This window comes from Quercus lobata, chromosome 2 (assembly GCF_001633185.2).
Source record: "Quercus lobata isolate SW786 chromosome 2, ValleyOak3.0 Primary Assembly, whole genome shotgun sequence".
Classification (NCBI taxonomy): Eukaryota; Viridiplantae; Streptophyta; class Magnoliopsida; order Fagales; family Fagaceae; genus Quercus; species Quercus lobata.
Window position 1 is genome coordinate 47888699 of NC_044905.1, and position 14108 is coordinate 47902806.

At 35.5% G+C, this 14108-nt stretch overlaps 2 protein-coding genes across 4 annotated transcripts; one reads left to right on the forward strand and one right to left on the reverse strand.

Annotated features, from left to right (window-relative positions):
* Positions 1-664: 664 nt before the first annotated feature.
* Positions 665-9216, reverse strand: LOC115975728 (KRR1 small subunit processome component homolog). 3 transcript variants are annotated; one of them, XM_031096634.1, is made up of 13 exons: positions 9024-9216; positions 8715-8931; positions 8552-8628; positions 8274-8384; positions 7966-8034; positions 4003-4059; positions 3816-3854; positions 3589-3693; positions 3363-3445; positions 2981-3062; positions 1328-1471; positions 1135-1206; positions 665-1041 (listed from the first exon to the last, which is right to left on the reverse strand). In XM_031096634.1, exons 2-13 carry the CDS (start codon positions 8929-8931, stop codon positions 928-930), a joined length of 1170 nt encoding a protein of 389 aa, XP_030952494.1. In that variant the 5' UTR covers positions 9024-9216; the 3' UTR covers positions 665-927. The 3 variants fall into 3 exon arrangements, with proteins under 3 accessions (XP_030952494.1, XP_030952495.1, XP_030952496.1); XM_031096635.1 differs by lacking the exons at positions 3816-3854; positions 4003-4059; XM_031096636.1 differs by lacking the exons at positions 3816-3854; positions 4003-4059; positions 7966-8034.
* Positions 9217-12605: 3389 nt separating this feature from the next.
* Positions 12606-13133, forward strand: LOC115965419. The gene has a single exon (XM_031084639.1). It carries the CDS (start codon positions 12606-12608, stop codon positions 13131-13133), a length of 528 nt encoding a protein of 175 aa, XP_030940499.1.
* Positions 13134-14108: the final 975 nt, after the last annotated feature.

Below are 14108 nucleotides of genomic sequence, written 5' to 3' on the forward strand. Positions count from 1 at the left end.
ATAAGATGAAGTGGAGATTCGTCGGAAGAGACAACCACTGGAGTTAAGAGGCTTTACCAAATGTAGGCCAATGGTTCTCTGCTAATTTCCATCACCAAGAGCAAGACAAAAAAAAAAAAAAAAAAAAAAAAAAAAAAAAAAAAAAAAAAAAAAAAAAAAAAAAATTTTCTTTTTAATTGTCATTGTGATTGTGGATCCAGGGTCAATTTTGTTTAGATATGGGTGTCTTATTTTTATTTTGCTTTGGATCTGATTTATGCTTTGTTTCATTGTGTCAGTGAGTCTTGTATTTGAGTTCTATTAATTGTGGGTTTGAATTGAAAGAAAATAATAGAGACTTTTGATTTTTGTGGTTTTATTTTATCTAAATTCATTTCTTTTTGGCTTAAAAATCATCCGTTCTTTTTTTTTTTTTTTTTTTGATGATATGGTTTTTTCTATTTATTAAATAATGAGATGGCATTTTTTATGTTAATTTTTTTTTTAATTATTTCTTAAGCCACCTAAGCTTCAAGTGTGCCAAACATGCACACTGTTAGCTACGTAGACATTTTCCGTTAATGAGTTAATGGAAGGGATCAAATAAACTACAAGATGAAAATAATAGGGATCAAATTAATTGCTATCAAAATGTAGAGACTAAATTGACGGTAACTCCAAAATGTAGGGACCAAAATAGTGATTTTGTCTAAAACAAACCAAGATGAACTAAAAGAAAATTTCTTAATTGTAGATGTTGAAGTCAATGCTTTATCGATAAATTACATTCTTCTCATGCACGGCAAAAATTAGAACTCTAATTCAATTTTTCTAACATCTAAGAATCATGGCATGCAAGCTTGGCCAATCATAGACAGCGGACTTAAAACCAAACAGTGAACACATTTTACTTAGTCTGACTGCAATAAAAAGCTTCAGCTTCATATTTTAAGTTTCTCTGCGCTTGGATTTCTTTTTGGAAGGTTCCCCAGCTGTGGCAATATAAACTTCAGCATTGACATTCTCACCCAATTTTTGCTTCCCAAACTCCTTCGCCTTTTTCTGTAGAACCAACAATTTAAGCATTTATATTAAAATGGACAAGTCCTAGAAAGTAAGAAAACCCAAAAATCATGATATTTATACTTTATATACCTTTAGAGACATAGCCATGGTTGCCACATCTTTATCACCATCCTCAGATTTTGTATCCTGCTTTCTTGGCTCCTGATATTTGACAAACCAAAATTGATAAAAAGTCATTGGGATAAAAGTGAGATTAAGTAAGAGCACGTCTGAAATGTGAAAAAGATGGAGGTGACTGAGTTAAAGAGCCTAAGGATACAACCTCTGGGGGAATATATGCAGCTTCTCTTTTTCTTTTGTTTTCTGCAGTTTTCTGTGCCTGCTTCTCCTGCTTCTCTTGCCATGTCTTTGCTGATTTCTTTTTCTGGGACATGAAGAATTCCCCACTTTCCAATTGTTCATCAATCTGAAAATAACATAGAACATTGCATTCCAATATATATTAGTAGTTTTCTCTTTGAGACAGCAAATTAAAGAAACAAAAGATGAGGAAGAAATCCTATTATGCAAGGAACCAGATAAAAAAAAAATCCCACTGAAAGTAAAGTAGCAAATTCCTTATCATCTCCAACTAAAATTAGCAAGAGCATTAGTATCTCCCTTTAAAAAGCAGTCCAAACAAAGCATAACAGGGTAATGGAATTTGACGTTGAAACATGATTGATCATTCAAAATATTTACCATGGGAATCAGGGAAGTGGGAACCCACGTATGACAAGTATCATTACATAACACTAACAGTAATAACATGGATAGATAAGAAGAATACCAAAATAAATAAATAAAAAATAGAGAAATTCCTACTAAAGTACTAAATAGGTATTTCTTGCTTGAGAGTTGGGAATAGATATTCTAGATATCTAGGAAATAGGAATAGTTTATATATATATATATATATATATGTTTATTATTAGCATAAATTAAATATATAGTATAAAAATAACAAAAATATAAATGAAAATGAGAATAGAAATAAAATCAAACATAGAAACCATAACTTAATATATAATTGACATATATATTATAACCATTTTGTATATTTATTATCATATACAAAGTCTAATAGATAAACACACTTCCATATACAAATACAAAATAATACAAATTATTAGATAAACTACTACCATTTATATTATTTAATAGCTTTTTATGATATAAATTGACATTCATTATTGCTATATATAATTATAAAATAAAGGTTAAATTAAATAAATAGCAAGAAATTACATTAAATCATATATAACTATAAATCTTATATAAAATAATATATGAATACTATGAGATAAATTCTGCTAAGGGTAGGAACAGATAAATTATAAAAGGCTGAAACAAACAATAGATGAATACTACATGATAAATTATACCAAGGATTGCTGCAATCCAAGCAAATGAACAGAAATTAAATTTATTTCCACGAATACTGATTGCTATAGTAATTCCCATCCCATCTGTATTTTGATGTGCATATCAAACATGCCCTCAATTCCTTAATAAATATACCTCAGCAATGGAAATACATCTGCCCCATTCATATTAAATACAGAATTAAAACCAATAGTCATGAAATCATATTTAAAAATATAAATAATCAAACTGAGTGAGCAATATAATCAAAGACAATAAAGCAGCAATCAAAACAAAAATAAAAAATAAGAACTGCCAAAATTTGACTCTTTATCAATGCCAATAAGCAGCCATCAATAATATTGTTAGAGGGTTTTAAACCCTGATATGTACCTAAATAAAAGCAAAGCGACAAGTAGCCTAATTTCTATCAACACTTAATCAAAGAGAGTGCTTGTGACATTTAAGAGGCCAGGGGAACTGGGACCTGATGTGATAATAACAGTACTTTAAAGCATTCAATTTCTTGCAGGAATCTAAAATATGTAGAGACTAGAAGCAGTCCTCTCACCTTGCTAGGTTGTTGTGGAGGAGGGAAAGGTGTATATGGTCTCTTCTCTTTAGTTTGGAGCTTCTTTTGTTGAACATTTTTCCTGAATATAAGTTATTGGAGTAATTTATAAGGAAAATGCTATAGGAAAAAACTATTTTACAAACTTTTTTACAAATTGTTCTTTTGGTGAGTGGTTATTGGTAAGTAAAAAAATGATATTAGTGGTAGGCCCAGATGAAAATCAGTAAGAATTTGTCATGCTAATAGTTTGTAAAAAAGTTGTAAATAGTTTGTGATTGTAGCATTACTCAATTTATAATATAGAAAATAAATTAGACAGAAGAAACAAAAAGAAAGTGATTATATCCATATACAACAAAAAGTGTAGTAGATGTCATACTTTTTGAATTTTGGAAGAAACCTATCCCAGTTTTCATTTGCAAGTGCTGGATCCTTCTCAAGCTCTTTCTTCATCATAAGAACCTAAACAAGAAAGAGAATATTTGGGGGGAGGAGATAAAGAGAGATTAAGAATGTTGGCAGATCTTCAGGTGACAATAGCTAAGTTGATAGGTCTTCAAAAGAAAACACCAATTACAGTAGAAACAAAGGGCCAGGCTATTCACCTTGATATGGTATACCGGATGCATTTTATTTAGTATGCAGTCTTCCACAATCCGCCTAACTTGCTTTAAACCTTTAAATGAACCCATAGCAGCAACTGTATTGCCCTATATGTTTCAAATATAAAAGAGAAAGCCTTCATTTCATTATTTTACTGAGGGGAACCAAAGGAACCAAAAAATAGTGGCACATCAAAAACAACAAAGCCAAGTAACAAACTAATGATTACCTGAACGAGAATATAGCAGCCTGTCAGTATTTCCAGTGCCTGCACCTCAATAATATTAGGGTTAAGCCAGTGAAAATGAATTAAAAGAACATTTACCAATATAACATGTCAAAGTGACCATGCCAACCAATTAGCTGAACATTATAGTTTTTCCTTCAGTTTTCTCTAATGTACTCACTGTACATACCTTTAAAGTGGAAGAATTAGGACCCAAAAGATGTTGTCTTCGTTTGACAAAGCGTTCCTGCACACCACTTCAAAATTAGACCAAGACCCAAGAATTGATTTAAATTTTACAACCCTATAACATTTCAGTTTATTTGCAATATATATATATACATCTATCAAGTACACTGGGGATGTACTATGGGAGGTTATTTGCAATATATTGTATCTGGAAAAGCTCATAAACTTTTGGTTTTGGAAAATATCAATAAATTGATTTCTCCTCAAACTGAATAAATGTTGGACCTTTTTCTATATTATTATTTGTCAAATTATGAAAACAATCATACAGCTGTCATGTGAGCTGCTTATGATTGGGAGCTTGATATGTGTGCTCATTTTTTCCAAACTCTCTATTCATTCCCCGTCCAAACAGGTGTGGAGGACAAGATGTTTTGGAGTTTGGGTAAGAAGTGTTTGTGTCCATTCTTCTTATGAGGGTTGGGGAGGTGGTAGCTGCTTAGATTTCCCTTGGAGGATATTTGGCAGGTAAAAGTCCCAACTAAGGTTGGTTTTTTCTTTTTGTGGTTTGTGACTTGGGAGAATTCCTTACTAAAGATAATTTAGTGGAAAGGGGTATGGTGCTGGCAGATTGGTACTATGTGTCAGAATAGTGAGGAAATTGTTGATCACTGGCTGCTTCATTGTTCAGAGGCAATTGAATTATGGAACTCCATATTTCTGGCCTTTTGGAGAAAATTGAGTGATGCCTAAGACAGTGAAAGGCATGTTGAGTTTGGTGGCAACGACCCAGATATTTCAAAACTGGAGTATGAAATATGGCTTATTTGTCGGGAGAAGAAAAGGACTTTTGAAGACTAAGGAGTTTCTACTCTGGGGATTGAATCACAATTTGTAGGATCATTATTTCATTGGCCATCTTTAAATCTGAGTAGACCTACACTTTATGATTTTATTGAAGTTTTGGCTAATTAGCCAATCTTACCCTGCAAAGAATCTTACTTTGCCATCTGTTACAGCTATTATGAATGGGTTGTAGATGTTATCTTTTTTTTTTTTTTGATAGGTAAGAAAAATATATTCAAAAAACTGCTAGATGCCAAGAAAACACCTGCAAAACAAAAGTACAAAAATGAAAAGAAACAAAAAGAAAAACAAAAAAAGCATTAAATTACAGAGAAAAAGAGAGCTAAGGAAAAAAGGAATAGAGTCACTAGAAGTGAGTCCCCAAGCCCTAGCCCAATCAAAAAGGGAACCAGCGAAGAGAGCAAGCAGCTGGTCTTCAGATCTATCCAGATCCTCAAACGTCCGCCGATTGCGTTCCCTCCAAATGCACCACATCAAACAAAGTGGTACTAGATTCCAAATGTTAGATGAATGCTTTCCCAACCAATTCCACCAACTAAACAGACAATCTTGCACCGTACGCGAGGGAACCCAAGAAATCCCAAAAGTCCTAAAGACAAAACACCATAGCCGATAAGCCTTTCCACAATGTAACAACAAATGATCCACTGTCTCACCACAACAACGACACATAATGCACCAGTCAACAAAATCAAAGCCCCTGAGACTTAAGATATCTCCTGTGAGGATCCTATTCCAAGCGGCTGTCCAAACAAAGAAAGAGACACGCCGAGGAGCCTTTACCTTCCAAATACCTTTCTAAGGAAAAGCAATGGAAGAAGAGCCATGTAACTTATGATAATATGAGCGGATAGTGAAATCTCCATTTTTTGTCAAGATCCATCTCAAATGATCACCATCAGTCACAGAAGGAACATAGGAAGCCAAGAATCGAAAGAAATCATCCACCACATCTACCTCCCAATCATTAGGATCCCGAATGAAACGAACATCCCAAGTTCTCCTATCCCCTGCTCCTTGACATATCAAAGATGATTCTACAGATGCCTCTTTGTTTGCAGCAAAATTGTACAAGGTTGGAAAAGCCGAAAGGAGAGGGAGATCTCCGCACCACCTATCAGACCAAAATTTCACACTATCCCCCACCCCCACCTTATACTGGACATATTTGTTAAAAACTTCCCAACCCATCCGGATACTTCTCCACAAACCACACCCATGAACACCCCTTCCCAACTTAGAGGTCCACCCCGCCCATTCTTCCCCAAATTTCAAAGCTACCACCCTCCTCCAAAGCCTATTCTCCTCAATCCCAAAACGCCAAAGCCACTTTCCTAGTAAGGCTTTATTGAAAGTGGTCAGTTTCCTAATACCCAAACCACCATTAGCAATAGGCAAACAAACCTTATCCCAACTCAATAAATGAATCTTAGAATCACCCCACAGGAAGTCCCTTTGAAGCTTCTCAATTTTGTTGGCCACATGTGTAGGAATGGTGAACAAAGATAAGAAATAGGTGGGAAGACTAGAAAGCGTACTTTTAAGCAGTGTCAACCTACCACCTTTAGATAAATACAACTTCTTCCACCCTGCCAGCTTCCGTTTAATTTTCTCCAAAATAGGGTTCCAAATAGAAGGGGATTTATGGGACGCTCCCAATAGCATACCAAGATATGTCATTGGCAAGGCCCCAATCTTGCAACCCAAAAACTCTGCCAAAGCCTGCATATTATTTACCTCTCCTATAGGAACAATCTCACTTTTAGCTACGTTAACCTTCAAACTAGTCACAGCCTGAAAACCAAGAAGCAGCAGCCGAACATGAAGGATTTGCTCCACCTCTGCATCGCAAAACAAAATAGTATCATCCGCAAACAGCAAGTGGGAAACACATTCACCTCTACCCCTCCTACCATCTGCCTTAAAACCACTAAGTAAACCTGCCCCTTCCATTCTCTTCACCATCCTACTAAACACCTCCATCACAACTAAAAATAACAAGGGAGACAGTGGATCACCTTGTCTCAATCCTCTAGAACTGCCAAAGAAATCAGCTGGAGACCCATTAACCAAAACAGAGAACTGCACTGTCGAGATACAAGTACGAATCCAGCTACACCATTTAAATTGAGTAATGAATGAATAAGAGGCAAGCAGTTTAAACTCCAAAATTCTGTTTTCTTTCTCATTTTATTGGAGGTTAATCACCTTGGAATCCAACTAATTATTTTCCCTTACACAACTGTTTACATCAGTGTATATATATATATATATATATATAGGGAGAAATTACAATTTACGCTTTGTTGTTTGGCTCTATCACAATTTAGTTCACAAACTTCCAATTGCTACATTTGATCCCCTAAAGTTTGGATTATAATGAAATTGTTAGAGTTATGTCCAAAATCCAAATTAACATAATTTGTAGTTTGTTTTTTGTTAATAAGTAATGGTATTTTATTGAGAAAAGAGACTACTTCATGTACAAATATAATGAACACAAAGAAGCCTAAAGATTACAAAAAAATGAAATATGCACAAAAGTATAGTGACTTTTTAAAATCGACAATGGTATTGCTATTAGTAAAACCCCATGCACAAGATCAATCGAACAAAGATCTAATGAGCAATGATTTCAATTAAGTTACCAAACTTTCTGCATCAGTGCAAAAATTTCGTAAGACAAAGTAACACAAACGAACATCAAATCTACCGCTCCCATTCAATTTCCCACTCATTTGCTCTCTCCTAAGGATATTCACTTGAGTAAAGAACATTTATGAATGAGTTCACCGACTCCAATTCTCAATCATTAAAGTCTCTATGAAATCCAACATTCTAGCTCTGCGCCTCCCCATATATCTTACTAGCCAACAATGAATGAATTGATACATTTCTATCCATTGTGAGAGCACACAAAACTGGGAACAACACTTTCAAAGAATGATTGCTAAACCCACACAGTATAAACGGCAATATTATAGACATATTAGAGCTTAATGACATAAACAAGACTCTGCAACAGATATCTCTTCAGTTATTAAGAAATATGAGTCAACAAACAGCATTCATTTGGTGCAAGTAAAGCAATACATACCTTACTGCGGACCAAGTTACCAATCTTGATAATGTCACATTGCACTTCATCATCTAGTACTTTTATTGCCTACCACAAAAATGTTGTTAAAAGAACTAAAATTACAAAAAAATGAAAACCAGCCAAAATGAAAAGGCTGTCACAATAGAGTTCAATTGAAATAGTTTTGAATGAAAAAGTCAAGCAAAGTTATTGGTTTAAATATTATTGTTCTGTGCACACTTGGGCAGTAATTCACGCCTTTGTAACACTAAAGAAAAGAAAACTCATACAATACGGACACAAAAACAAGAGTAAAAAAATTGTACCTGATGAACAGGGACACTTCTTGACAAAAGCCTAATAAGTTCCCTAGCCTTGATGATAATATATGGGTCCCTAGTCTTTCTGGTTGTTGACACTGTCATGGACCCCTCGACCTAAGCAGTAATAAATCATAAAATGAATTAGAAAAACACATATCTTTCTGAGACACACGCACAGAATATTCAAATGTAAAACAATGGAAAAATAGAAACTTCACTTCAGGGAGTATTTACTAATATTAATATGAGATGAATCTGATAACTTACAGACACACACTTACTAAGTTAAGTTCACATGAAACGCCAAACTCTTTCAAAGCAGATTTCACAGTTGGCCAAACCTCTTGCAAGTACTTTTCTGAAGAAGAAGAAGAAGAAGAAGAAGAAAGCAATTAAAAACCCAAAAACAAACACCCAAAAGTGAAAGATTAAATATAATTAAACCTCTGTATTGAGGGAAGAGAGTGGAGAAGGAGCTGAGTTCAAGCATTCCGGATTCATTCCAAGAAGGGTCAAACTTTTCAATAGTCCAGCGGTCGATGTTGGGGTCATCATCCCAAGGCTTTGGCTTGTCGTGCTTTCCCTTGTGCTTCTTTGCCCTCTGCGATATGTCACCACCGTTGTTGTTGTTGTTTTCATGCTCTTCCATCGCAAAATTCATCTTTTGCGTAGACACACCATAGAAAAAAAAATGGTTAATTGGCAGAGTAGAAAACAACGAAACATAAATAATAATAACAAAAAGCGACTCACTTGATTCGATTCTTGAAGAGATAGAAGTGGCGGGGTTTTCTTGGTGGGTTTGATCCCAAATTAAGGTGAATGAGGTTTCTGAGAGAACGAAGAGAGAGAGAGAGAGAGAGAGAGAGAGAGAGAAGTGGCGCCTGATGGGTTATGGAGAGAGAGACTGAGAGGGAGTAATTTGTGCGAAAATTGGGAATTAACCTGTTTGTCTAATCATATAATTAGTAGGCATTGTTTTGAAAGTATATATATTACTAGCATCTCGAGTATAAAAGACTCAATTTAGGGCTTATAAATTGAGTTTTTGGGACTCGATTTTTATATTCTGATCAGGTTTGAGTTAGCGCTTTTTCACGTAGCGTCCACTGGAAATCAATTTTTAGAGACTCGATTTATATCTCAACGCTTAAATACTTGATTTATGTGCTCACCTGCATTTAGTGGACTCCAGCTAGATATCAAGCCTTAGAGACTCGGTTTTTAAACAAAGTAATCAAGTCTTAGAGACTCAATTTGTAAGGTTTGGTCCACAAACGCCCACGTGGTTGGGTAGCTGCTTGTCCTTAGTCCTTATAATGTGAGTCTGGGTCTCTCCATTTCCCACACCAAAAAACCCAGCAACTCTCTCTTCATCTCTCACTCTCATACAAAACTCACCCCATTACAAAACTTCAAATCAAACTCACCCTCCATTTACACATCCTCATGTCAGGTAAGGTTTTTATAGCACTCACTCTCTCTAATTGTTAGTTACATATATGTATTGTTAGGTTTTTTTATGGATATGTATCATGACTATTTTTTTTTTGTTTGGTTTGATATTTTTCTTTATATTTTTGATAGAATGGTTTGAAGGTTTGTAATGGGGTGAGTTGTGTGTTTAGTATTTTTTTTTTTTTTTTTGGTTTGAGTATGATGAATGTTTTTTTTTTTCTTAGAAACAAATGATAATGATTGAGTGTATTTGTATGTGATAAGGTGAGTATATGCAAATGTGGGGTTTGTATATGCATATGATGTAATAAGTTAGTTTATATATTTGCTATGCTTTTATAAAAAGTAAAAAATATTGTAGATATATTTGTATTGTTAGGCTTTTTATCATGACTATTTTTGTTGTTGTTTGGTTTGATATTTTTCTTTATATTTTTGTTAGAATGATTTGAAATTTTGTAATGGGGGTGAGTTTTGTCTTTAGATTTTTTTTTTTGTTTGAGTATGAAATGATAATGATTGAGTGTGTTTGTATGTGATGTGGGGTGAGCATATGCAAATGTGGGGTGTGTTTTGTATATGCATATGATGTAAGAAGTTGTAATTTTTGAACTTTGAGTAGATAGAAAAGGTTTTGTAATTGATGTTAAATGAAAGAGATAATATATGTAACTAACATATTATACTTGACTTCTAATAGGTTTACAATCTTTGAAGAATATTGATATAAATGTATATTACGGTGGACCCCTTGTCAATCCTAAAGAGATTGACTGATTCCCATTTAGAGGGTTGGGTATTGAATGCTACTACATGATGATACATCGTAAGTTGAAGATGTTTAATGATTTGAAGATGAAAATAATGGAAGAATTGAATTTAAACCCTGCTTGTTATGACATAAAGATTATTTACTGTTACCTACAAGAAGTCCTTCATGAACGGATAAATTACGGGTATATGGCGATCAAAGAAGACAAACATGTAAAGATCATGTTTAATAGGATCCATAAAATGCCCCAAGTAAATAATGCTGAGTTGTACGTAAGTTCAGAGCCGCTTGCAGAAGTTGATACCGAAAAGGTGCAACAAACAACTACATCTTTACAATTTATAGCTTTAGATGATGAATGCACTACAATGGGAGACTATACAGTGGGAGGTTATACACTCCCATCTCAAGATCATATTGCCAATATTGGTGAAACACTTCAACCTCAATAGACACATTTAGGGGAGGAAGACAAAGACGAAGATCATGTTGCGAATAATGGTGAAAATCTTGATGATATGGATGAGTACGAAGAGAGGATTGAGCGAGGCGACTTTGACAGGGATGTGAATGACCATGAACTTGTTCCCAATTTTGAAGAGGAAAATATGGAGTATCATGATGAAGGTGATGTGGACGATGATATTGGCGTCCAGCATGATATAAACACGACCATTGCCTACACACCTCCTGCCAAGTCATTCTATGCAAATACTTGAAAAAATATGGTTGATCCTTCACGTCTTTAGATACCATTTGTTTCTACTTGGGAAGATAGGATGCATTTTAGTAAAGAGGTGACTTTTGCAAATTAAAAGGCGGTGAAGCGTGCATTAATAATATATGCAGCAAAGGACAATAGAAATTTTACAATTCGAAGGTCGACCAAAACTAAATTGTGCACCGCATACATTGACACCAATTGCAAGTGGTATATTGGAGCATTCATGAAGGCTAAACTTATTGGTCTATGGATGATCACGTCTTATGTGGGTCCACATAGTTGTATACCCTTTGGCCTGCGAAGAGACAGTAAAATGATGGATTCTAATTTTGTTGCATCAGAAATTGTGGGAAAATTACGATAGGATCACATTGCTTGTATTGATCAGCTCTGGGACATCATACGTACTAAGTATAATCATAAGCTTTCTTACTATAAGGTATGAGACGCAAAACAAAAGGCAATTGCTAAGATATTTGAGGATTGTGAGCAGTCTTACCAAAGGTTGGGAAAGTTGTTGTTGGCATACTTGGATCAGGATCTAGGTACCCAGTACAACTATCACACCATACTTAGGGACATAGCTGGTACTACGTTACTGCGCTATGTATTTTGGGCATTCGCTCCATGCATTTCTGCATTCAGATATTGCAGGCCAGTGATCAGTATTGATGAGACTCATTTGTATGGTAAATATCGAGGGGTGTTGATGAGTGCAATGGCAACCGATGCTAACCAAAAGGTTTTGCCTCTCGCCTTTGTTGTTGTGGACAAGGAGTTAGGGCCTAATTGGGGGTGGTTTTTAGAGTGTCTTAGGATTTCAATAGGGCATGTGATACCTGACGAGGACATTTGCATTATTTCTGACCGACATAAAGGTATCAAATGCGCCATTGCAGAGTGGCCTAGAGGTGATAATGGAAGCTTACGGGTATTTCATCGATATTGCCTTCGACATGTTGCTAGCAACTTCAACACACACTTTAATGACCCAACTCTAAAGGTATTGGCTTTGAAAGCTGGATATGCGACTCATGAAACTAAATTTGAGTCTATAATGCAAACCATTATGGATGTCGAGATTAATGCACTGAGGAGGGTAGACCCTGATGATGACCATCTTGAACGCTATATGCCATACACATATCTAATGAGTGAGGATCTGGACAAATGGACCCATTCACATGATGGTGGAAGATGTTACGGGGCAATGACAACCAATATCTCTAAGTGCTTTAATGGGGTACTTAAAGGTGCCTGAGATTTGCCCATTGTTGCAATGGTTAAGTTCACTTGGTGAAAACTTGTTGCATATTTCCATGATCGACATAAAGAAATTACTTTTGATCTCTCTCGAGGTAAGATGTGGAGTGATTATGCAATGGGGATCTATACCAAAAATGTGCACAAAGCTTCAAGACACACTATGAGGGTATTTAATCATGAAAATGGTGTATATCAAGTGCTTACCCCGTACAACGACCATAGTGGTGGAGGGGGAAACCATAGTTGTGGAGGGGGAAACCATAGTCATGAAGTGCATGTATTTGCTAGAACATGTGGTTGTGGAAAGTGGAAAAACATTAAGATCCCTTGTTCACATGCAATTAAAGTTCTTCAGAGTTTGCACCTCGATGCAACCAGCTATATTGACCCATGTTACAGTTTGGACAACGCCATTCATACATATGCACATCAATTTGTGGTGCTAAAGTCAGAGTCATTGTGGAGGGATGTTCGTAGACCACGATGGGTGCCTGACCCAAATCTGTTGCAGGCCAAATTTTATCCTGTGAAGTCAATAATAAGGAATGAAATGGATGGGGGTACGGTGAGAACGGGGAAGCCAAAGGCAACATTCGGACTTGAGGGAGATTCAACCGAGGCAGCGATGCGAAGTGTGTCATGAAGAAGGGCATAACCGCAGAAGATATCCTAATTCCCATGGGCTTTAACAAGCGGTTCTTGTGGGGTTTCGACAAGCGGTAGTGTTACAAACTAGGCAAGTGCTATTGCTGTTTTTATATAATATGCTCAGAATTTCATTTGCTTTTTGTTCTTCGCATTTGGGAACTAACGACCATATTTTAATGTTTGTCAGGCGAGCGGAGACTCAATTTTGGAATGGCATTTTACGTGGGAGTTGTGGTTATTTTCGATATGGACAAGTGCTAGGCGACTATGTAGACTATGTTGTATCAGTATGGACAAGTGCTAGGTGATTATGTAGACTATGTTGTATCGACTCAGTTGTTATTTTGTTTATTGCTGAATGTTGTTATAATTGAACTATTTGCTATCCATTGTACTTGTTACATTAGTTGTGTTATGCAGCTTTTGCCTATAATGCTAGCAATGATAGTACTTTGGCATTAGTAGCTAGTACTTTGGCAAGTTCAACCACAGGGGCCTTGTTTGAAGCAATGATAACTAGTAATGTTTTTTGTGTGCCTCATGTAGTGGTTAAATCTGTCTGCTCTGTAGCTAAGAGGGCAATTATAATGCCCATAAATAGTAACTGTTTTAATCCAGTTTTTTTGCATTTGATGTACTCTCCCTTTGACTGGTATCATATATATATATATATATATATTATGCTCGTATCTAGTTATTTACTACTGCCCATGTGATGTGTTCTAGATTTGGTTTACTGCTGCAGGGGGGAAGGAAAAAAAAAATTATGGTTTACTGTTGTAGGTGGGGGAAGAAAAAAAAAATCCCCCCCAGTGGAAATCGAGTCTTTGAAACTCGATGTGGGTGGCACCTTTGTAAATAATTGCCAGTATTTTAATAATAAAAAAAAAAAAAATGCCAGTGCAAATCGAGTTTCAAAGGCTTGATTTATACTGGACTTATTTACCAAAAAGCCACTGAAATGTAAATT

What these genes read in the sequence shown, in the direction of transcription:
- LOC115965419 (XM_031084639.1), top strand. Translation starts at nt 12,606, where the DNA reads ATGGGGATCTATACCAAAAATGTGCACAAAGCTTCAAGACACACTATG.
- LOC115975728 (XM_031096634.1), bottom strand. Translation starts at nt 8,931, where the DNA reads ATGAATTTTGCGATGGAAGAGCATGAAAACAACAACAACAACGGTGGT. An exon ending in TCTCTTCCCTCAATACAGAG is followed by an intron (nt 8,629 to 8,714) that starts GTTTAATTATAT and finishes CTTCTTCTTCAG; the next exon opens with AAAAGTACTTGCAAGAGGTT. An exon ending in CTGCATATATTCCCCCAGAG is followed by an intron (nt 1,207 to 1,327) that starts GTTGTATCCTTA and finishes GTCAAATATCAG; the next exon opens with GAGCCAAGAAAGCAGGATAC.